We start from the raw sequence: 24850 nt of genomic DNA, 5'->3' as shown, positions 1-24850 counted from the left end.
CAAACAAACATGAATATATCCATACACAAAAAAGAAGAGGAAAAGAGGATTGCATATGAAACTGTATTTATTATGTTCAACCTGTTTTAAAATATATAATACATTTGATGTATTAATAACAACACCACACTGTTTGTGACTACTCCTGGAATTCTTCTACTCTCTTCTGTGTGTGTGTGTGTGTGTGTGTGTGTGTGTGTGTGTGTGTGTGATTTTGGAGGGTAGGGAGGGGGAGAATCACTATCCCCAACTCCCCCAAGCTTCTCTCTTCCCACCAATAAAAGTGTTCCCCAGTAATAAGTATATTCAAGCAAAGCTAATCCACATGTTGACTAAGTCTAAAAATATATTTATCAGGGAGGCTAGGTGGCTGAGTCGCTAGATAGCCAAGCCTGGAATTGGAAGGACCTGGGCTCAAATTTGGCCTCAGACACTTCAAGCTGGGGGACCCTGGGCAAATCACTTGACCCCCATTGCCTAGTCCTTACTGCTTATCTGTCTTGGAAACAATACACAGTATTGATTCCAAGATGAAAGGTGAGGTGGGGACAGCTAGATGGCTCAGTGGATTGAGAGTCAGTCCCAGAGATAGGAGGTCCTGGTTTCAAATATGATCTCAGATACTTCCTAGTTGTGTGATCCTGGGCAAGTCACTAGTGCCTAGCCTTACTGCTCTTCTGCCTTAGAACCAATACAGAGTATTGATTCCAAGACGGAAGGTAAGGGTTTAAAAAAAAGAAAAGATGAAAGGTAAGGGTCATATATATATATATATATATATATATATAAATTATTCTATCATCTTCCCTTTGCCATTTGGTGGGTGGTATGCTTCATCATCAGTCTTCTGTAGTGGTGATTGCTATTTGCACTAATCAGAGTTTGTAAATCTTTCAAAGTTGTTTTTCTTGATAATATCTTAGTCTTTATAGAAATTGTTCTCCTGTTTTTTGCTCAATTCATCCTGCATCAGTTCATACAAATCTTCCTAAGATTCTTTGACTCCCATTTGGCATTTTTTACAGCACAATAATATTCTATTACATTCATATTCAACAATGATTTGCTTAGTCATTCCCCAATTGATGGGTACCCAATATGATTGCATTTCTTTGCTATAAAAAAATACTGCTATGAATAATTTTATACAAATCCCTTTGAGACATATGCCTACTATATCAAATTATGTGCTGTTTAGTGACTTTTAGGATATAGTCAAAGGTGTGTGTTAGAGTCAGCTCTAACCAGTTTGTTAGAGCAATTATTACTTTTTTTTTTTAACCTTTACTTTCCATCTTAGAAACAATACTGTATATTGCTTCTAAGGTAGAAGAGCAGTAAGGGTTAGGCAATGGTAGATTAAGTGATTTGCCCAGGGTCGCACAGCTAGGAAGTATCTGAGGTAAGATTTAAACCCAGAGCCTCTCATCTCCAGGCCCGGCATTTCATCCACTGAACCACCATGCTATCCCTCAATTATTACTTTTTCAGGATAAGCACTCACACCTTTGCGATGTAACTCTTATTAATCAGGGCTGGGTTTCTTTGACTGTCTAGACTTAAAGTGTTAATAATGCAGATTAAAATTAAAAGAAATGTATATGTATCCATTTCCCCCTCACTCTGTTAAACATTTACCAGCATACCCGTTTTGCTCTATAAACATTGCCTGACCATAAAAGGAGTATAGTAGAAGGCTCAAGGAATTAAGTCATCACCAGATTGGAAGCTTGGTGACTATAAACATCTTTTTCCCCTCTAAATAATAATACTTGGCAGGTATATAGTATATTAGTCTTTGTAAAGTGCTTTATATCCATTATCTCATTTGAGCATCATAATACCCCCTAAGACTATAATCCACAGAAATCAAAGAAAAGTGAAAAAAAGATCTATATGTACAAAAATGTTTATATTATCTTTTTTTATGATGTCAAAGAATTGGAAATTGAAGAGAGGGGTGCCCATTATTTGGGGAATGGCTGTACAAGTTGTGGTATATCATTGTGGTGGAATAGTATCATGCTATAAGAAATGACAAACAGGATGCTTTTAGAAAAACCTGGGAAGACTTATTTGAACTGATGAAAAGTGAAATGAGCAGAACCTTGTTGTACATAGTAAATTGTACTGAAGCTTAATTGTGAATGACTTAGTGATTTTCAGCAATACAATGATCTAAGACAATTCTGAAGAACATATAATGAAAAAGACTATCCACCTCAAGAGAAAGAACTGATGGAGTCTGAATGCAGAAAAAAAAAGCTTTTAAAAAAAACTTTATTATTCTTATTTTTTTGGTCTATGTTTTCTTTTCCAATATGGCTAATAATGAAATATTTTGGGTGACTGCACATGTATAATCTATATCAAATTGCTTGCCTCTTCAAGGTAGAGAGGGAGAAAATTTTAAAAAATTAATGTTAAATATCTTTTGTTTACATATAATTGAGAAAAAATAAAATAGAAATTAAATATTTTATGTTGTTTTTTAAAAGAGAAAGCTCTTAGAGGAAGAAGTTTCAAGAAGACTCATTCTTTTCTTTCTGCCAATGATTTCTTTATTTAGTAATCCTAAAAATCCTAAATGAAATCATGTACTTTTGTTTGGTCTTACTCTAGAATTTCTTTTGTTTCAAAATTGCTTTGAAACTGTAATGAAGCAGTTGGAAACTATTGAATGGAGAGTCTTTTCTGAGTTAGGTAGGAGAAACTTTGCTGGTCAGAAATCTTCATCCATTAATAAAACTGTATCACTGATATATTTGGCTAAAATATGAGGGGACTGGTTCTCTTCCATAACACGTAATGGGTAATACATTGCATTAGAGTTGTCATTTGTCTGTCTTATCCATCCTAGAAGCTAAACTCCATGAGGGCAAGGATTGGGTCTTAATTAAACCATATGCAGGTATCTCTTTCACATCTTAGATGTTAGGGGTGCAGTGTCCCCAAGATCTGGAAAATCTGAGTAAAATGTTTTGGTTTTCCTTCATTCAGAGAAGGTCTGAGTTTTTTCTTTTTCATTTAGAGCAGGGGTCGGCAACCTTTTTGGCTGTGAGAGCCATAAACGCCACATTTTTTAAAATATAATTTCATGAGAGGCGTACAGTGCTCACAGTGCCGCTCCTGTAACAGTGCCTGGAAAAAAATGGACTTTATGGCTCCTGCAGAAAGAGCCTTATCTGGCCCTCAAAAGAGCCAGATATGGCTCGAGAGCCATACATTGCCGGCCCCTGATTTAGAGGGTGTTTACAGTACTGTATTATAAGATTTGGGTTAAATATTTGGTCACAGGCTATACGTAAGTCAATGTTAAAATACCTCTTCATTTCTAACCTTTGTGTATCATCTGTTGGCTTTCGTGGTCTTTTCAGAAATTTTAACTTTTTATTTATTGTAATTTTAAAAAAGAAATGGCATATATTTATGGTATTAAGTTGATATTATATAATACTATACATATATTTTATACATTTCTGACTTTCTAAACTTTTTCTGTATCATCAACTAGCCTTTGCCTGTGGTCTACACCTTCTTATGCCAACTTGCAAAATATTGAAACCACAATGTGGGGAATTAAGATGTGGAAGTGATACCTTTGATATCACACAAGCATAATGCTTCACACAATTGGGCACTTTGTAAATGTTTAATTAATTCTAGAAGGAAATTCATAAAAAGGAAAGTGTAAGAGGAAGAGTTCAAATATCCAACAAAGCACATCCTCTTTGTGTGTGAGAGAGAGTTGACACTAGGAAAACAACTGTACCTATGGCAAAGAACTTGGATCAAAGAACTTACAATCTAATGAAACAGGTCAGTCAGTCAATAAACATTTATTAAACACCTACTATGTGCTGAGCACATAGTCAAAAGATACTCCTTACCCTCAGGAAGCATACAGTCTAATGGGAGAGATGACTTAAAACCAACTTGATAGAAAGGACAAATCGGAAATAATCCACAGAGGGAAGATAATAATTTTTTTTCATTTTTTATTGTTATGCAAAACACACTTCTATGTTGGTTATTGTTGTAACGGCAAATGTATACATCACCAAAACTCCAAAATAAAACCAAAAATACACTGATGTGAAAGACAACTCCAACAGTTCTTTCTCTGGAAATGGAGAGCATTCCCTGTCATAAGTCTTTCAGGATTGTCCCAGATCATCGAATGGCTGAGAGCAGCCAAGTTTTCACAGCTGATCATTGTACAATACTGCTATTACTGTGTACAATGTTCTCCTACTTTTATTTTACTCTGCATTAGTTCCCACAGATTTTTCCAGCTTTTTATAAAATCATGGAGGATACTAAAATTAAGGCGGAAATATTTAAATTAAAAAAAAAATAAAATTAAGGAAGATTGGGAAAGGCTTCATGTAGAAGGTGGGATTTTAGATGACACTTGAAGGAAGCCAAGGAAGCCAGGAGGCAGAGATGAGGAGGGAGACCATATGTGATCTAGGAGAGGGTGTGGCCTGCCCAGCCCATGTCACAGAAGCACTTTGTTGAGGGGAGACTGGTTGAAGGGAGTGAAGAACCGGTAGGTGGAGATGGGCAGCCACAGAGCCTTGGGCCCGAAGAGCATGCATCAGTCAGAAAACCAATAGGCAATGGTTGATACTTCAAGCACCCTATGGACTGTCATCACCTGGATGCTCAACCACAAGCCCATTCTGCTGGTGATCCTGGTCCTACTGCTGTTGCTTAGCAACTGGCTGGTCAAGCAAGAGGTCTGGTCAAACAGGATGAAGGGTCAGCCGGTGAGGGAAAGCTCAGTTGGTACAACAGTTGGGGTTGCCTGAAGAGTAGGGAACCTAGCTAGCTGAGGGAACGTAGGGAGGGAACATCTTAAGGGCATTGCAGTATCAAAAAATGTCAGAAGCAGAGGGAATAGAATAAGAGCCATAACTAGTAATGGGGCAAAAGGAAAGAAACTCACCCTCAAGGAAACCTTGTACTTTGAGAGGTGAAAATAATTCACAAAAATAAGACAAATTCAATTATCATGAAGTGGGGATTAGATGCTCTCTTAAAAATTCTGGGTCCCGTGAGTCTGTTTCTTCATCTTTTGAATGAGGGGATTGAATGAAATGTCCTCTAAGGTCCCTTCTAGCTAATCTAGAATTCTATAGTCCTACGCTTTGCATCTTCTAAATTTCAGTGCCCCGTGACATTGCCCCAACTCCTCATATCCTAGTTATGGTTCCAGCAGGGAACCATATTGTGTATAGCAGTGGACTCCAGAGGATTTGGAAACTGTTGGATATGTTTGGGAGCTGGAGATCTTAGAACTTGGAACTTCAAGGGAATTTAAGATGATCTCACTTAACAGAGGAGGAAATTGTGTCTCAGATAAAATGGTGTGCTCAGTATCAGGAGTTGAGAGCCAGAATTCAAACCCACAGTCTCTGACTCCATACCTGTGTTCTTTTTAGTATACTAAACTGCCTCGTCTCTGCCGATTCTTGTGCCCTGATACCTTGAGCGATTTTATGTGTCATGCTGAGATATATTGTTCATTCTCAGTCCCTGCTCTGCCACCAAATTTCTTATCGACTTTAAAGAACAACCTTTACTTTATGAAACACATCATGCTATTATCTCCCTATTGAATGCTTTGTCTTGTGATTTGGAAGAGACTTAGACCTAGGTGCCCCCTTAAATGTGGAGGCTATCCAACCAGGCAGGTTATAGAGAGGAAAAGAAATGTAAAGAAGAAGGTATCAGCAAATACATATTCCTAGTGGGCCCAGAAAAATGGGGAAAGGATTGTAGTAAACTAGTCATGGCCATGCAGTCTACAGGGAGTTGGGTTATCCAATCTCACTCAAGTACAAAACCCCAGCATCATCCTTGACTTTACCTTTTTCCTCTTTTCCTCCCTGTATCCCAGACTGTTGTCAGGTCTTGAGTCCTTTCTACCTTCTCAACATCCTTCAGATTTGTCCCTTCCCTTCAACCAGTCCAGCCATCCTAGTCCATGCACTCATCATTTCTTACATCTAGAATATTGAAGTAGCTTTAGAATTAATCTCCTCACCTCCAGTGTTTCTTCTCTCTAATTCATCCTCCACTCAGCTGCTAACTTGATATCCCTTAAATAGCACAGGTCTAACCATGTTGCTTCCCTGTTCCAGGAGCTTTAATAGCTCTCTCTTGCCTTGAGGGGGAAATATAGCCCTACTCCATCCTCCCATTTAAGGTCTTTTACAATCTACTTCCAACCGATCTTTACAGAATGATTTCAGATTCTTCTTCTTCATAAATTTTCTATAATAGCCAAAGTGCCTTTGCTATTCCTGAAACGTGGATTTCCAGTTTCTACATTTTTTCCTCTGTACATGTCCTCCCAGGTCAAGTGTATACTACTTAAAATAAGTTTTCATGGACTACCTCTGGCAATGTCGGTAAAATTGAAATTTGCTGATCCTCTTGGATGAAATGATTTTGAATTAAGTTGTAATTTTTGCTTTAAAAGCAATTCCTGCATTAAAAGATCTTATTTTGGGGAAATTCTGTTTGGAATTCAACAGCTGAATGTGGAAGTATATAGTAGTCTCTGGCTATGACTAAAGAACTGTCAGTCTTTCTTGATGAAAGGAGAGGCTTTCTAGTCATTGCAGTCTAGCAAGCGGGTGCTGGCTCATTGGGAACCTTGAAGAGATGAAACGAAGGAGCTGGTAGCAGGAAGGTAATATCCAGCAATAACTAGAAGACCAGCGGGGTGATATACTTAGCAGAGAGCAGAAAAGCCCAAGAGAGAAATACAGAGCAGTGAAGGCAAAATGTGATGCCCAAGTCTTGAACAGTAACCTATAGGAAACTAGCCCAAAGACAACAACAGTACCATGGCAAGACCAAAAGACAGAAATGACCCTGCAGCATCCGAGGTATGAAGTGGCCTTCCATGCCTGTGCCTGGATTTCTTTACATGTATGTCCCCATATGTGAATTCTGGGTATAAATACATATCCCATGATAACGTAACACATATTTGGTGGGAAATATACCCCAAGTTTATAGTGGGGAATGTTCCATTGCCTCATTTCTCTCTGTACTTTTGTGTCCATGTCCTTGCTATGAACTTACTGTGTTCTCTGACTTTCTAATGAACACAAATACATCTATGGTGACTTGTGAGCTTTGGGGTTGTGATGTGGACCTATAGACTATCTAAAATCTGGAGTAGCTCTTTTGGAAGCTCCCCACAGCAGCCTGGGTTTTACAATTACTACACTGTGGAGGACCATCCAGGAGGTGCATTTCAGATATCCTGTGACTTAGTTCAAGAATCCTTTGGAAAGCCTATTTTTTTTCTCTTTTTCTTTACACTGCATTTGGAAAGCAGCATTTTCCATGGAAAACATCATAACCTCAAAGTAGTACATTTTCAGTGCTCATGCAACATCCTAACCAAATCCTCTGGGATTCTCCAATAATTGCCCAGATTTCTCTGCCTTGGTGCCCTGCTACCCCTGTATCACATCTGTGGCATGTTCTAGTCAGGACACAAAGGGTTCATTTTGTTGTAATTCTTAGGGCTGCCCCCATCAAAAGCACCATAAAGTTTCACACTGAAGTCCCTATACTAGGGCTGGCAGGTAAATGGCTTGCACTGCTTTACCATCATCCTGCCATCTGGAGCTCTTGTGGATTATGCCATCACTGTATCATGATCTGATGATGGTGCTGCATCTGCTACTCTGGGCTCTCCTCTGACCATGAACAGGTCTTTGGTCATTCCTTTGGCTGGAATTTTCTCGCTCATTCTTGGTTATTATCATCATAATCACTACTACCATCAGGGTTTCTAAACCATGCAGGGAGATGGACTTTTATTACATGGAAATGAAGCTGGGTCCAGGGACTCCACCAGAAGGTAGTGTCATCAGTTGGGGAAACTAGCTTGATCCATACCAATCCTCTTTGCCTCACTTGTCTCTTGATGACTGATATCAGGTACAACGACATAATAAAAGGCTCAGGAAAGTGATACTGGCCAAGAAGAGAGGGAATGAACCTTCAGGACTCAAGTTTAGCTCCGTAGATGGCGCCTTACTGTTGAAACAATGGCAGAAGTTGAAGCTGGAAGATGAAGTGACCACAGTGGCTTGAAACTGATCCCACATACAGTGTCCTAAAGACTAGATGTGGTTCAGATTACTTTGATCTATGACCATGAAAGCACTATATTGTAATTTTGGATATTTAAAAAGTCAAGAAAGAATTCCTAATTAGTAAGAAATAGATTCTGTTGGCCCTAAATGGCATTTGATATAAATATCTATTGTAATATACCATATAACATCATCACATATCTGTTATAATATATTATACCTATTCTTTTTTTTAAACCCTCACCTTTCATCTTAGAATCAATACTGTGTATTGGTTCCAAGGCAGAAGAGGGGTGAGGGCTAGGCAATAGGGGTTATAAGTGACTTGCCCAGGGCCTCAAAGTTAGGAAGTATCTAAAGTCAAATTTGAACCCAGGTCCTCCTCTGGCTAGGCCTGTCTCTCACTCCACTGAGCCACTTAGCTGCCCCCATATTATATGTATTCTTATCTTTATATTGGAAGTGTGGGATTTGTGTCCCATATCATCAAAGGAAAATACTACTACCTCATGCCACGTGCCCTGGGACTAGAAGAATCCCTGAGTCTTTAGAATTAGTATATACAGAAGAGAAGGAAAAAATTTAGAAACAACATCCTTGTGGTGATTGACTGTCTCATCCAAAGAATTACAAACACATCCACAAGGAACTAGGTGCAATAGATAAAGCACTGTGCGTGCCTCAAGAAGGGTCCAGTTCAAATCTGGCCTCAGGCCCTTACTAGCTGTGTGACCCTGAGCAAGTGACTTAATCAGTCAATAAACATTTATTAAGCACCTACTAGGTGGTAAGCCCTGTGTTAAGTGCCAGGACTACAAAAAGAGGCAAAACACAGTCCCTGCCCTCAAGAAGCTTACAATCTAATGAGGGAAATAACCTGCAAACAAATATATATGAAGCATCAGTCACATGAAAAATAAATCGGAAATAATTAACAGAGGAAGGTACTAGACTTATTAGAAGTTGGGAAAGGCTTCCAATAAAAGATGGAATTTTAGTTGAGACTTAAAGAAAATGCAAGAAGTCAGTCAGTGGAATTGAGGAGGGAGAGCATTCTGGACATGGGGGATTACCAGAGAAAATGGACAGAGTGGAGAGATGGGGTATCCTAGTCTTGGAACAGTCAGAAGGCAGTGTTTCTGGCTGAAAGAGTATGAAGCCTCATAGAATAAGGTGTAAGAAAACTGGAAAGTTAGATGGAGTTTAAGCTGTGGAGGACTGGCTAGTGCAGGGAAGATGGCGTTGGAGAAAATTGATGGGCCAAGGGATTAGAGGTCATAGTGCAATTTAATAATAGAGTTATATAAGGGGAAGTAGAGTAGAGGTGAGAATCCAATAGACTCTGGTAAGGTAAGGGGATTTCTGAATTCTTGAGCATAGAAGTGGTGCATTTGTGGGTAATGGCAAGATCAAGAGTATGACTGTCGGGGCAGCTGGGTAGCTCAGTGGAGTGAGAGTCAGGCCTAGAGACAGGAGGTCCTAGGTTCAAACCCGGCCTCAGCCACTTCCCAGCTGTGTGACCCTGGGCAAGTCACTTGACCCCCATTGCCCACCCTTACCAAATCTTCTACCTATGAAGACAATACACCGAAGTACAAGGGTTTAAAAAAAAAAAAAAGAGTATGACTGTCTTTTTGTATGACTGAGATAGGGTGGAGGAGCAGTTCATGGGAAGTGAGTAGTCTGAGAAACTGAGCAATTAAAATATTTGAGGGAAAGCCAATATGTGTGTGTGTGTGTGTGTGTGTGTGTGTGTGTGTGTGTGTGTGTGTGTGTGTGTGTGAATGCCCTAATAAGAGCGCAGGTGTTGGGGAGGAGAGAAAAACTCTGAGCCAGCTATTGAACTCCTTAAGGGAGGATGGGACATAGAGGTCTATAGACAACAGTTACCAGAATTGTGATTGGGTGGTAGATATGAATAATCTCAACCTCGAAGGAAGAGAAATTACCCAGTGATGGAAGAAATGGCAACAAGGAAAGAGGAATATTCATACTCCCTTGCCTCAACCAGTAAGACGAGGAAAATGAATGAAGGTGTAGCCAATACTAGAAAGGATGGCCAGAGATGCTCTATCACCAGGGGAGAGCTAAGTTTTAGTAAGAGCTAGTAAATGGATTGGGAGGAAAAGATTTAGAATGAAAGGAAATTTGTTGCTTATGAAATGGGCATTCCAGAAGGCACAGTGGAAAGGCTGTCACTGGGGTGTGAAGGTTATGACTAGGTATGAGAATGTTCAGCACTGGGTTTACAGTGTTACTCACTCTTTTCCATGGAGGTTGAAGATCTGACTGGAGGCGAGTGCAATATTGGATGTATGCCATGGTTTCATCATTTGAAAAATGAGGATAATAATAGCACCTAAAATGAGAAATTTGAAAAGTACTTTGCAAATCTTAAAGTATAATATTGTTATTGTTATTATTCTGTAGTTGGTAAGGCATTGTGGGGCATATATCTTTTCCATACCAGAATCCTCTCTTATTATAGTGCAGACTTTGAAAACAAATAGCTTAAGGAGGTCTTAGCCTTGTCAGGAATCAAGTCTAGGATTATACCTTATCATTCTCAGGGAGAACCAGAGCAGAGCATTTCAACTGAATGCTGCATACATTGCTGCCAAAAATGATATTATGGGCTTTACTCCACGACTCTCAATGTCTGCGCAAGAGCTATACTTGTCTAAAGACTTGGGTTTTGGAGTCTCAGAAGGTGGAGAAAATACAGACTCACAATCAGTCTCTGAACTGAGAGCTTGGTTGAAAGAGGTCCAGCTAACTATGGTTTCATTCTGCTGGAGAGCAGTGATGGAAACAAGCAAAGGTGTAACGCTTGAGTTTAATGTCAACATCTTCCTTGAGGAAGTGGATTTCTACTAAAACCTTGGCATGCTTGGTATCTGAATCCCATTTCTGCTTCCTCTGGTATCTTGGGCAAATCACTTAACCTCAGTGTTCTCATCTGTAAAAAATGAGAGGATCGACTGGCTGATTGACAAGCTTTTATTAAGTACTTACTATGTGTCAGATACAGTAAATGCTAGTCCTGGGGGTACAAAGAAGAAAAACCCCAGAAACATTCACTCCTCTCAAGAGCTTACATTCTATTAGATGACAAGATGGCAGAGTGCTGAAGAGCCATTCCACCTGAAGACTTTGAAAAACTGGGTAATTTGTCAGTCTAGAGATAACCTGTTTCAGTGGGAAAAAACAACAACAACCACCCAACCACTGTTCTTGGAGTCAGAACACCTTGATTTGAATCCCAGCTCTGCTACCTACTAACCTGTGTGACCGTGGGCAAATCGCTTAATCTTATTGGGCCTCAGTGTCCTCATCTGTAAAAATGAGGGGATTGGACTAGATTCACTTTGAGTTCCCTTTAAGTCATAATCTTTGATCCTATGATCCTAAAAGAGCCCCAAAGAACATTTGGAACCTTGCAAATACAAATTGCCTAATGTCTTCTGGGAGGTTAGTCAGACTTCTTTCTGAGCAGAAGGAAAAGCAAGAGGGAGAGTCAGCCAAGTGGCCTTGAGGAAGAGAGGCCCAATCCCCGGTTGTGGACAAACTGTCAGAGCCTGATAACAGCTCAGAATATGATGAATCATTGAAGGAAGAAACTGGATGTTGCAACCCACCGGGGTTTAGAGAAATCAACCAAGTACTTCCCAGCCCTAATCGGATCTTTCCTCATACAAAGGAGAGCACTGAACCTAAAAAGAGTCCCTTCTTTTGCCAATGCTCCAGACTTGGGGGCTCCAAATGAGAGAAATTACCCACAAAGCCTGAAGAGAGTGACCCTTCCCCAACCCCCCTCATCCACCCAGCAGCTCAGCATCCTGGCTCTGGGATAGGGGATGGGAAGATGCTGCCCAGCAGTCTAATCCTGCCACAAGCTTAGTCTCCAGATCAGTCTGAGTACAACTGGACTTTTAGGTTAGAAGCCAAGCTAAGGAGTGAGATTTTAGGAGGAATGGGAAAAGGGTCCTCGCTCAGCCAGATTACACGGCAGGGTTCTTTGCTGTCTGTGTTAGTTAGCCAGGGGGTGCCAGGGCTGCCTTGTTACCTGTTTCAAAGGGCTGTTTGTTAATTTTTCAGTCTGAGCAATCATAGCGTGGAAATTGGCAAACTCTACAAATCAGGACTTGATGGATCGTGCTATTGATTGTCTAGATTTAAATCGATGGAGAAAATATCGATGATGCAGAGTAAACCTAAAGGTGTGGCTTATGGACATTATAGGGGGGAGATCCAGTTGTTAAACACCTCTGGTTAGTCTACAGTGGTGTGTGTGTGTGTGTGTGTGTGTGTGTGTGTGTGTGTGTGTGTGTGTGTTTTTCTCCTGCTCTCTGTATATGTAAAAATGTTTCCGTGGGGGCTCTCCGAAGTTCCTCAGTAGTCCTTTATACCGTGCACTGCTTTGTCTTGCATTGAGATTTCTGTCCTTGGTTTGATACTGGACCATTTTTATCATCTATGCTCTTGATTATGAGCTATGTAGCATGTCCATCACATAGATCAATACTAGAGGCATTCAGTTTGAGTTTAAATACCGTGTATTAAGGAGTTTCCCATCGTGGTGTCCCAGGGGAAAGAGTGCTGGATCTGGAGTCAGAGGACCTGGATTTTAATCCTCATGCTGCCTCCCGTGTGACCTTGGGGAAGTCACTTAACTGCTTACACCCTCCTTTTCCTCATCTGTAAAATAAGGGGGTGAGGGAAGGTTGAACCACAATTGTCTCTAAGGCTGCTCACAACTTTTAATCTATGCCACTAGGATTCCCTGCCACTAATTCTTTTTCAGTTTATGTTGCAGATGATGTAGGTTACTAGATATTGGAATGGATATCATGTAATTTATCAGGGCTACAATTTTTCCCCTCCTTCAGGGGAGAATGTAGGGAAACTGGATTTTTGCTCTCCAAAATACACTAATAAATGAGTGTCAGAGTAGTTTGCTCATAGAGGAATATAATAAAGGCAAGATCGAAAGCTTGTAAGTTAGGAAACAATTCCCTTGTCTCTTTACCCTTTTGATCTGGTTCAAATAATCTGCAGGCCAGGCCAGAAAGGATCTCAAGGAATTCTAACTCTAAGTCAGGTGTGGGACAGGGATAAAGCCCCAGACATAGGGGTTAAAAGACCTAATGTCATCCTGGAAGCACCCTGACTGTTATTTTGTTAGCTGGAGATGGTAGTTTATTGCTTCTGACTATGGTTAAAAAGTTACCAACCTGCCCTGGAAAGAGAAAAGATTTTTTAGCTTCTTAGCTGCCTGGGGCTGTGATGGTCACTAGATTGCCCTAAAGAGATGAAGCCCAGAGAAGCTGGTGGGAGGAACAATGTCTAGCTGCAGCTAGGAAATCAGGAGAGTGATTAATTCCTTCACCAAAGAACAAAGAAGAGAGTTAGAGACTAGAGACCCAAAGTGATAGAGAGAGACAGAGGGAATGGGGGTTGAGGGGGAACAGCAGAGACATTAACTCTGTGATGCCCAGGAGAAGACCCAGCGTAGAGCAGTGCCCTACTGGGAACAGACCCAGAGAGAACATGACAGCACCAGAAGATACCAGCGGCCCTGCAGTTCTGGAAATGTGAGGTGACCCTCTATGTCTTTTCTTTTTCTTTTCTTTTTTTCTTTGAAAAACGCTTACTTTCTGTCTTAGAATCAGTTCTAAGTATTGATTTCAAGGCAGAAAAGTGGTAAGGGACTAGGCAACGGGGGTTAAGTGACTTGCCCAGGGTCCCACAGCTAGTAAATGCCTGAGGCCACATTTGAACCCAAATCCTTCCAATTCCAGACCTGGAGCTCTATCCACTGAGCCACAAAGCTGCCTCCTCTCTAATGTCTTAGTTGTATGTGTTCCTTCATCTAAACTTCTAAATGAAAATCCTGGACATAAACATATGTGTATCCTCTATTTGTGCTCTGATGACTTAACTCTAAGCATGCCCACTTTTCCTGTTGATGGGATATGTAATTGTGGAAGAGATTGCCCCAGATTTATTGGTTTTTAAAAAAATCCCTTATTCTCTGTCTTAGAATCAATATTAAAAAATGGTTCCAAGGCAGAAGAGTGGTAAAGGCTAGGCAATGAGGGTTAAGTGACTTGCTCAGGGTCGCACAGCTAGGCAGTGTCTGGAGTCATATTTGAACTCATGACTTCCCATCTTTCTGTTTGGTTCTCTATCCACTGAACAACCTAGCTACCCCACCTGAGATTTATTGTGGGAGATGCTTCATTTTCTTACTATGCTATTTAACTTGGAAATTATTATCTCCTTTGGATGATAAGTAAAGGTAGACACAAATGTAGGAACTTGAAAGCTCTGGTTTGAGCAGGTATGGACCCTCAGAGTACCTTGAACCACAGAATAACTTTTCTGGGATCCCCTTATATTATATACAAATATATTACATATACCGGACATGTTACAGTCTTCAGAGGCAGTTAGGTGTCACCATGGATGGAATTCGAGGCTTAGAATCAGGAAGATGTTTGTTCAAAGCTAACCTCAAATACTTACTAGCTGTGTGACCCTGGACAAGTCAGTTACCTCTGCTTGCCTCAGTTTCTACAACTATGAAATGGGGGTAATGATAGCACCTACCTCCCAGGTTATTGTGAGAATCAAATAAGATAATAATTGTAAAAACCACTTAGCACAATACCTGGAATGTAGTAAGTATTTAATAAATGCACATCCCTACCCCTTACTTTTAGTACTATTTTGTGTGTGTGTTTGCTTCCCCTCAATAGAATATAAACTCCTTGAGAACAGGATCTGCTTCCTTTTTTTTTTTTTTTAAACTCTTACCTATTGTTTTCGAATCTTAATATCGGTTCCAAGGCAGAAGAAGGCCCTGAGCTAGGCAATTTGGCAATGAATTTTATATAGAGCTATAGAAATAACATCTTAATTTAGTTTACTCTTTGTTTGGATGGTTCTAATTCTTTTATGACTGATTGATCTTCTACACTGGTACCAACATTGGTGGATGTTATCAGGCTCAGTAGAATTTTTCTTTTTTTCTTTTTAAATGTATTATTTTTCTTGTTAGTATAGTTATTTTGTAAAGACCCTGCCCTTTAATTGCTCTTCGTTCATTCCAGTTGCGACCAACTTTTTGTGATCTCATTTGGAGTTTCCTTGGTAGAGATGGAGTGATTTGCTATTTCCTTTTTCCAGCTCATTTGACAGATGAAGAAACTGAGGCAAACAGGGTTAAGTGACTTTCCCAGGGTCACACAGTTAGGACCCGTCTATGGCTACATTTAAATTCAGGAAGGAACCTTCCTGACTCCAGCCCAGCACTCTATGCACTGTGGCACCATCTAGCGGCCCTGAGAGGGCTATTATACAATGTAGTACTTTTCTTTATCAGTGTTCTCTGGGAACTCGGGCCAGAGCACTGACAAATTTTGATGCAGTCATTAGGTGTTTGGATTGGTCTAGGCGAGGGCCCTGGATCCAGGAGAGCTGATTGTGCAATTTGTAGTGGCAGTTTTTACATTTCAGCACAGGCTACAAATCAGGGCTAGATTTATTGTTTGGTTGATTGTCTAGACTTAAGAAAAAGTGATGGAGAGAATGTGAATAACGCAGATTCAGCTGAAAGTTTGTCCAGCATTCAGTTATTAAATAGGTACCAGCACAGCCCAGGCTTCTTTGAAATGAAGACTCTTTTTTTAACGTTTAAAGATTTCATGGACTTCTTCCTGCTTCCTGCCCCCCCTTTCATGATAACTACTCTATGATTAGTATTTGTCGATTGAGAAAATACATGATGTGGTTAATGTGGAGATTTGTTTTGCTGGACAATGAAGCTTTGTAATAAGAGTCTCATTTTCTGGGGTTTTAAATATTTGCTTAAAGAGAGAGGATAGTGGGAGCAACAGATGAATAAAAATACATTATATTAAGGGAAAGAATAAACTTTTTTAAAGCAGAAAATGCATGATCAAAATCTACTAAGAATTCTGAGGGTCTGTTTGCTTATTTTATGTCATGTTGAATTGTATTTCATATTTTCAAAGAGCTAAATATGACAGTGCTTAGTACAAACAGATTCCCAGGCTCTTCTCGGAAAGCTTGTCCTCTTCTATTCTCCCTCTGCCTCCCTCTCTCTCACCCCCTCTCTCCTTCCCTCCCTCTCCCCCTTCTCTCCCTCTCTCCCTCTTCATTTGTCCCTCTCCCTTCCTCCCTCTTTCTCCTTCTCTCCCTCCCTCTCCCTCTCTCGGTCTCCATCTCCCTCCCTCCCTCACTCTCTCTTCCCTCTCCCCTCTCTTTCCCTCCTTCCCTCTCTCCCCTCTTCTCTGTCTGTCTGTCTGTCTGCCTTGTCTGTCTCTTACCATACACATGCACACACTCCTTTGGAGACCTCAGTTTGGGAATCTGGATAGGGTCTTTTCCTAGAGGAGCATGCCAAAGGAGGGTGCTGCCTCAGTGTAGGGTTGGCAGGAGATCACTTGTCTTAATGAAGAGAGATGTTTGGAAGTAGAGAATTCTGAATCATAAACCACACAATTTTGTCTTATCCCTGCTCTAACCACATAACTGTCTGGGATTTTTGTTTATTTTGTTTTTGTTTCGGATCTTCATGTTCCAGAGTTAATTGGACTGGAAGGGAATTGGAATCTAATCTAAGTTTAGGATTTTTTTAATAGCTGGGAGGAATCTTAAATAGAACATTAAAATATAGAATGTTTTGGCACTAAATATTACTGCTTAAAGAGACCTTAGAATGTTGAATGTCATAACTCAAAGGACTTTCATGGCAGAGGTGGGTGGGGTCATGAAGAGCACTTTGAATCAGGAAAAGCTGAGTTCAAATCTGACCTCAGTTATTTATTAGTTATGTGACCCTTGTAAGTGTTAAAATGAATGCTTTGGCTATATATATGAAAATTATAAATCTTTTATTTACAAAAGAGGTGGAAAGAGTGAAAACTGAGGAATACAAAAGGGTGGAGAAGACATTAACCTATCTAACTAAATATTGTTCCAGTGCTTGGCTCAGCCAGGACTTGTTAACCTTCATCTGGAATTAAACTCTCTCCAGAAGGCAGGAAAGGAAAGCCAGCTATCCACTTACCCAAGTTCTCTTCAAGAGGCAGGTCAAGACAATGACTTGAGCTGAAGGTGACTCCTGAGGACTTTCTTCTTTGAGCTGACTTTCTCCTTGAAGCCAACTTCCTTGGGGTTGACTCCTTTAGTCTCAGATATTCAGGGGCCTTTTATAATAGTGGCTTCTTGTCTCCTCCCCTCTTCAAAGGGGCCAATCACAGCTTCCAAATAGTCTAGCACTGCCCAGGAGGTAGTGTTTGAGGAAACCAGTTTACACCTTCTGGAGGGGTAAATACTCATTGAAAGAGTTCACAGTTTCTGAGGGTGTGAACAGGTTTCTGACTATTTGAGTTAGAAAAAAGGGTGGAGCTCTCCAAGTATCTTGCTAGCTTCTCACCTAGCACTAAGTAAGGGTATGAATTCACTAAGTGGTTTTTGAGCTCCTCCACCTCCTTCAAGCTTGTGTTGATTCAATCAAAAGGTAGACAAAGGAGAGTTAATCCTGTCTTCACAATCTAGTTAGTGTTAACTCAGGATAGACAATAGAGTAAACAATTCTCTTTCATACCCTGAGCAAGACCCTTAACTTCTGTTTGGCTCTCAGAATTATGAAGGTCAAAAGAGATATTTGTATGATGCCTTGTAAGCTTTAAAATGCATATAAATGTCTGTTGTTATTATAATATATAAATATAATATAATAAATAATTATAATCTTAGAACTAGGAAGGTCCTTAGACAGCAGAATGTTCGAGCTAGGTGGGACTTTGATTCTTAGAATACTAGATTTGGGAGGAGCCATAGGATATGAATTGTCTGAGTTTGAAAGGGTGTTAGAACATAGAATATTAGGGTAGGAGAGAGTTTAAGAGATTGGCCAGGCCAGTCCTCTCAATTTACAGATGAGGAAGCCAGGGCTCACATTTTAGGGGAAATGATTTACCCAAAGTTTCACATTTGAAGGGATGGATCTCAAATTTGAGTCCAGATTTTCCTTCTCCTCATCCAGGTCTCCACATTGTCTTTCTCTGGTTGTTCTTTGTTTTCACTTCATTGCACCAAGCCTAAAAGCCATCTCCGTGAATTCTCTTCTCTGACCCTTGGTTCTTAATCAGGCTTAGTCTTCATGGGGTCAGTGGACCATCCTATTGATAGCTTGTACTTCTGCAAGCTCATTGACTAATGTTATGGTTTTTGCCTCCTCTTGAAATCATATGTTTGTCTCAGTTTAATTTTCTTAACCTAAAGATAATTTACGGAATTCCCAAATTTCTGAGCTAAAAGGAGCCTCCAGAGGCCGGCTAGACCAACCTACACCAGAACTAGAATCTCCTTTACAAATGGTTCTCTAGCCTTTGCTTCAAGATCTCCAGTGAGGAACAACTCTATTTCCTAAAGGAATCCATCCCACTTATGCACAGTTCTAATGGTTGGGAAGTGTTTCCTTGTATATGTGGTGTAATGACTAGGGTAGTGGATTTGGAGTCAGCAAGACCTGGATTCAAATTCTGACTCAGAAGTTAATGATACTTGTTGAGTGACCTAGGGAAAAGCACTTAAATTCTCTGTGCCTCAGTTTCTGCATCTGAAAAATGAGGGAGCAGACTTCTAAAGTCTCTTTCAGCTCTGTGTTCTTATGTTCTTCTAAAGCAGAGGTATCAAACTCAAATGAAAAAGGGAGCCACTGGGCCAGTTAGGTAACAGTCATTTAGAATGCCAGTCCTGGAGTCCAGAGGATCTAGTTCAAATCTGTCCTTAGACACTTCCTACTTTGTGACCCTGGGTAAGTCATTTTAATCCTGTTCATCTTGCCCTTGCCCTTTTGTCTTAGAGTTGTTACTAAGAAAAAAGTAAGGGTTAATAAAAAAAAAAAAAAAGGCAAGGGGTTCACCGTTCAATACATAAGGATCTTTCTGGATCACATATTGACTTAGTTTTAAAATGTAATGTTATCTATGTTTTGTTGTGTTTTATTTATTTTGTTAAAATTTTCCCCATTACATTTTAATCTGGTTTTGTCCCACTTGGGAGTGTTGTCCACTGGTTGTGTATTTATACATCTATGTGAAAGTATTCTTCTGGAGACAGCTAGGTGGTTCAGTGGATAGAGCTCTGGGCCTAGAAAGGGGAGTTCCTGGGTTCAAATCTGACCTCAGACACTTCTTAGCTATATGACCCTGGACTGGTCACTTAACCCCCATTGCCTAGCTTTTACACTTTTCTACCTTAGAACCAAAACAGCATATTCATTCTAAGATGGAAGGGAAGAGTTTTCAAATTTTTAAAAAAGAACCAAGCAGAGATTTGAACACATGCATGATAAAATTCAGGATAGCTAGGTGACACAGTACCAAGACTGAAGTCAGAAAGATTCATCTTCCTGAATTCAAATCCAGCCTTAGACACTTTCTAAAAGTGTGACTCTGGGCAAGACAATTAACCCTGTTGGCCTCAGTTTCCTCATCTGTCAAATGAGTTGGAGAAGGAAAGGGCAAATCGCTCCAGTATCTTTGCCAAGAAAACCCTAAAATCGAGTCATGAAGAGTCAGACAAGACTGAACAACAACATATGCATAATACACAGTCCTCTAGGGCTGCCAGGCTTACAAAGTGCTTTCTTCACAATATTTTTATGAATCTATCCTCCATTTTCCTACTGAGAGAGAAACTGTGGTTTGAGGATGTCGATGGGCTCAGGGTAAAGTGGTGTGTCTCTGGGTAAGATGCTTGTACAGTCACTCTGAGTAAACTCAGTTCCAACTTATTTCCAAGTTCCTAGAGGTAGCAGAAAGGATGGAACCCATGTAAAGTCTTCTGCAAACATGGAGGCACTCTCTTGATTGTAACTTGTCATTTTTCCCCACTGTGAAGAAGCAGAATGCTCTAGTCAGAAAGAGCTCTAGATTTGGAGTTAGGGGGACACTGGGCTCAAATTCTAACTTTGGTGGAGATGTGAGGCTTTGGTCAAGTCATTTACCCTCTCTAAACCCTTTTCCTTATCTATAAAATGAGATATTTTGTCTAGATCAGGTGCTCTTAACCTGGCATTCATGACCTTTAAAAATAAATATTTGGAAAACTGAATTTTGACATAACTTCTTTCTATTTTCATCCTATGAATTTTATTTTAAGCTTGTAAAAACATTCTTCTGAGAAGAAGCCCAAAAGGCTTCACCGGATTGCCAAAGGGTTGTTCAAGACATGAAGAAGGTTAAGAACCCCTGTAGTCTAGAAGATTGCTAAGGCAAGGAAATCTTAACATTTGTGTGTACCTATCCTCAACCTCGCTTGTCTTAATTATTAAATTAAATATATTATCTATATAGTTATACATGTATATCAGAAGTGTCAAACACCACTTCTGCTGTTACAAAACTCCTGGGTGCAGCCTGGACCAGATTAAAATGTTAAAATAAATAAGAATATAGCTGAGCATAGAGAATGTTAATTTGTGGTTTTCTAGGTCAATATGGGTTTGAGGGGGAGGGAAAGGTTGACTTTGACATCATCACTGGTGGGCATAATATCTGCCCTAGTAGAACATAAGCCTTTGAGGCCAGGGACTATTTCATTTTTTTTTTTAACCCTTACCTTCTGTCTTAGAATTGATTCTAAGTATTGATTCCAAGGCAGAAGAGGGGTAAGGGCTAGACAATAGGGGTTAAGTGACTTGCCCAGGGTCACACAGCTAGGAAAAGTCTGAGGCCAGATCTGAACCCAGGACCTCCCATCTCTGGGCCTGGCTTCTATCCACCGAGCCGCCTAGTTGGCCCAGCTGTTTCATCTTCGAATCCTTTGTGCTTAGCACAAGGTCCAGCATATGGCAAGCACTTACATGCTTATTGAATAGTAGACTGGTTGATTCTATGTTTTCAGGTCTTTTGTGGCTGTGACAACCTATAATAATCCCCAATAAAAGAGCTAAGTCAGAGCTGACAACTTAGCGTGAACCTCTCTATAACCTTTCCAAAGCGCTCACATCTCTGTGTTCTTGTCCGATTCTCCCAACTGGTCTGAGAGGGAGGCAGGGAAATTAGTATTAACATCTGTGAAAATGAGAAATCAATAGTGATCGGTGCCAGTGATCTGAGCCATACTGACATTTATTTGTAGAAAGCAGCAAATGACCAAATGGCAGGGTCCAGGATGGGCCCAGCTCTGCCAAAGACCCCGTGCCTATGCAGCAGTCTGTAAATTCAGAGGCAGATTGCCCAGACTCCCTGCTCCCCCCTTTAAAAGGCCGGTGGTCTTCTGAACATCTCTTCTCAGAGAGTGTGGCCAGAGAAGGTCTCTTTTTCAAAGAAGGCCTATTCTATGAAGTAATGATCAATTCTGTATGTGATAAAAGCCAAGGCCATCCTTGCAGCTTCAAAGCCAACTGAGATGTCCTACCATCTGGACACCTTCCAGGATGCTGGGCGCACGCACGCAGCTCCCCTTGGCAAGGATATCTTGTCAAGGCATTTTAGAGGATTTTCTTTGTGACTTTTACTCACAATATGATTACCGATTCTCATGCACAGTTCTTCAATGAATTAATAATTGGAGTTATTCCTTATCATTAATTCTACTATGATTACAACTTATTATTATAATATTGATCATCTAAGAGGATTACACACAGAAGTTACACACACACACACAATGTTACTAAAATATTGAGTATATCTTAATTAAAACAGCTCAACTAAGTTACTTTTTATACATCATATTATCAAATTGTCATTTGAAATACTGATCGAATGAGATAACATTTATAAAGCTCTTGGGTCAGTGTATGGCACATAGCAGGTGCTTAATTAGGTTCTGGTCAACCTGATCGTGACCTAAGAGGTTATCTAAGCTCTTTCTTCATTCTCTTGTTGTTCTTTCTTGTCCAAGTCTTGGTGACCCCATTTGGGATTTTCTTGGCAAAGATACTGGAGGTTTTTTGGTGGTGGTGGGTGGTGGTGGTGGTGGTGGTTGTTGTTTTTCTTCTCCAGCTTGACAGATGAGAAAGGTTAAGGTCAACTGGGTTAAGTGACTTTCCCAGGATCATCACACAGCCAGTAAGCGTCTGAGGCTATTAATTCTTGTCCAAGTTTTTGTGACCCCATTTGGGATTTTCTTGGCAAAGATACTGGAGGGTTTTTTTTTTCTTTTTGCCATTTTCTTCTCTAGCTTGTTTGACAGATAAGAAAGGCTAAGGCCAACAGGGTTAAGTGACTTTCCCAGGGTCCCCCCGCCAGTAAGTGTATGAGGCTGGATTTGAACTCATGAAGATGAGTCTTCCTGATTCCAGTCCTGACACTTTATCTACTGTGCCAGTAGATCATTGCCCAGAGAGGACTGACTTTTGTACTTATGAGCTGGTGTCTATGGGGTGTGTGTGTGTGGGAGGTTTGTTTTTAAATAGTGCCTCTGCTTTCCAAGAAGGCTGGGTTGCTCAAAATGGCCCACTTGCTTTCCTCTCTTGTGACATTCTGTTTCCAGACCTTTGCCTTTTTGCCCAGGCTGTCCCCAGTTCCTCGAATGCTCTCCCATTTTTGTTTCTGCTTCTTATAATTCTAAGCTTATGTCAACGTTTAGCTCAAACATCCCATCTATCCAAGGCTTTCTCTTATCTATACCCCTATCTCCCTGCTCACTCTGGCAAAATTATCATGTGTTTACTTGGCATATTTTCTCTATTTATTCATGAGATATATTGTTTACCTCTGTAGAGTGTAAGCTTCTTGAGGTCTCTCTATCTCTAGCACCTAGCACAGTGCCTGACACACAGGAGGTGGGCATTTAATAAATACTGGTGGAATGAATGCATGAAAACTGCACAGAGGTTCATGGGATTTAGGGCTGGATGGGGGGTGGGTCTTAAAACATTATCGAGTCCAACCTCTTCATTTTATAAATGAGGTAGAAAGAGATCAGTTGACTTAGCTAAGGTTCCTCCAATATCCTACCTTAGCACAGGGTTTCCCCATTTATGATTTCACTAATTCATCAGGGAAAAACTATTCAATTACTTTTAGCCTTCATGGAAGAGTGATGCCCAGAGCCTTAATCAGGGCTGGGAAACTGATTTTGTCCTTGGGTACCAATATTAGGGAAGTGGTTTGCCCTTCTCCAGTCAGTCTTTTGTGAGACTTGCTTACTTTCTTGTCTAGTCTTAGGCTGTAACCATTCCTGGACCCTCTCCTAAATCCTGATTCCTGCCCCCCCTGCCTTTCACCCACTAAATCAGTGATGGGCAAACTATGGCCCGAGGGCCAGATGCAGCCCCCTGAAATGTTCTATCTGGCCAGGCAACATTATTCCTAATCTGATGAATACAATTAGTAGGATACAATACAATGAAACTTAAAAAGAGTTGCCTTAGAAACAGACTGACAGATGAACATTTCCTTTCCTTTGGCCCCCTCTTTAAAAAGTTTGCCCATTACTGCACTAGAGGATTGGAGTCCATTGGAGCAAGAGCCAAACCCTTCTGAGAGATCTGCAACACTGTCTCATCTCTCCCCAGTACAAATGACTGTGGATATCCCACACTCCTTCTGGGCCTTGGGATCCCCACAATATGCCTTTTTCAGGGATCCCCAGGGTGATGATATTGGGAGGTGTTGATGGAGGTGGGATTCTTGCTCCCAATTTAGCCCCTTCCTTCCCCCTGCAGCCGAGTTTGCCTCGGGTGCTAGAATTATCCTTGTTCTGTCAAGTTACCCCTCTCTTTATTCCTACAAACTAAGTGTTCATGTTTTGGGGTCCGGGGCATCTTAGGAATATTTAGAAGCTCCACTGGTCTCCGAGGGTGTCACCAGCAACGCCATTCTGACCGCCAAGGAAATCGACAAGATGCATGCCTGCTTTGCTGTCCAAGATAAGCTCATGGAGAGGCTCATGTTCAACGAGATGAAGCTCAAAGTGTTAGAGAATCAGATGTTCATTGTTTGGAATAAAATGAACCGAAGGAAGAGGTCGTGCCACATCCGGGCTCCTTCCCCGGGCAAGTACCTCCGCAGGCATGGAAATGGCTTCTCCTCCGCCTCAGGCCTTAGCTCCAATTCCCAGGGGCCTTGTTGAATTTTCTTCTCATTGACTAGTAAAATCAATAAGAGATGCTTGTCTTCTTTGGAATAAACTTAAACTTGATGGGTGACAGAGAGTGGGCCGGGGGGATCAGAGTAGAGAGAAGCCTTTGTAGGCCAAACCCCCATATTCCAGGACCGGGATCAGGGTGGCAAGCTTGGGAGGAGGAGGGATGGAGTAGGGGGTGGGAGGGATGCCCTCCCACTCTCCCCAGATGGAGTCCTTGGGAGAGATTGCAGGGAAGGCACCAGAGGGTGAGGGGAAGGACAGAGAGAAGATACACTGGGGGAAACCGCAGGAAAATCTATCTGGAAAGTTCAGGAGAACCCTCTGGGAGACGGGTGAGGAGCTCTGAGGAAAACTGCATGAGAAAAGTCAGGAAAATGCACAGAAAGGTCTTATGTGTCTGTGGGGATATCCTGGGGAGGGGGGAGGTTGCAGGGGAAGCCCTAGGGAAGATTTCAGGGGAAACTCTAGGGGGTTCTCTGGGAGAGACTACAGGGGCAAGCCCCAGGGAGTACACTAGGGAAGACTGATGGGGAAGCCCTAGGGTGTGTGTGTGTGTGTGTGTGTGTGTGTGTGATTGTGTG

The 24850-nt window shown here is 41.0% G+C and overlaps 2 protein-coding genes across 2 annotated transcripts in view; one reads left to right on the top strand and one right to left on the bottom strand.

The window, feature by feature from the left end:
* The window catches only part of KDM1A (lysine demethylase 1A), a 104336-nt gene extending 99739 nt beyond the window's left edge, over positions 1-4597 (bottom strand). The window contains exons 1-2 of the mRNA XM_044668719.1: positions 4514-4597; positions 1639-1669 (exon numbers count right to left, since the gene is read on the bottom strand). Of these exons, the coding sequence (XP_044524654.1) occupies positions 1639-1669; positions 4514-4597 (115 nt within the window). The remainder of the gene's footprint in view (positions 1-1638; positions 1670-4513) is intronic.
* A 25-nt stretch (positions 4598-4622) lies between these two features.
* TEX46 (testis expressed 46) lies at positions 4623-24254 on the top strand. Its single transcript, XM_044668718.1, has 2 exons — positions 4623-4772; positions 23952-24254. The coding sequence occupies exons 1-2, from the start codon at positions 4623-4625 to the stop codon at positions 24252-24254; spliced, it is 453 nt and encodes a 150-aa protein (XP_044524653.1).
* Positions 24255-24850: the final 596 nt, after the last annotated feature.

Source organism: Gracilinanus agilis, chromosome 3, assembly GCF_016433145.1.
Source record: "Gracilinanus agilis isolate LMUSP501 chromosome 3, AgileGrace, whole genome shotgun sequence".
Classification (NCBI taxonomy): Eukaryota; Metazoa; Chordata; class Mammalia; order Didelphimorphia; family Didelphidae; genus Gracilinanus; species Gracilinanus agilis.
Note: the sequence above shows the minus strand (reverse complement) of the source record. Positions and strands in the feature narration are given on the sequence as shown.

What these genes read in the sequence shown, in the direction of transcription:
- TEX46 (XM_044668718.1), top strand. Translation starts at nt 4,623, where the DNA reads ATGGTTGATACTTCAAGCACCCTATGGACTGTCATCACCTGGATGCTC. An exon ending in ACAGGATGAAGGGTCAGCCG is followed by an intron (nt 4,773 to 23,951) that starts GTGAGGGAAAGC and finishes GGGGCATCTTAG; the next exon opens with GAATATTTAGAAGCTCCACT.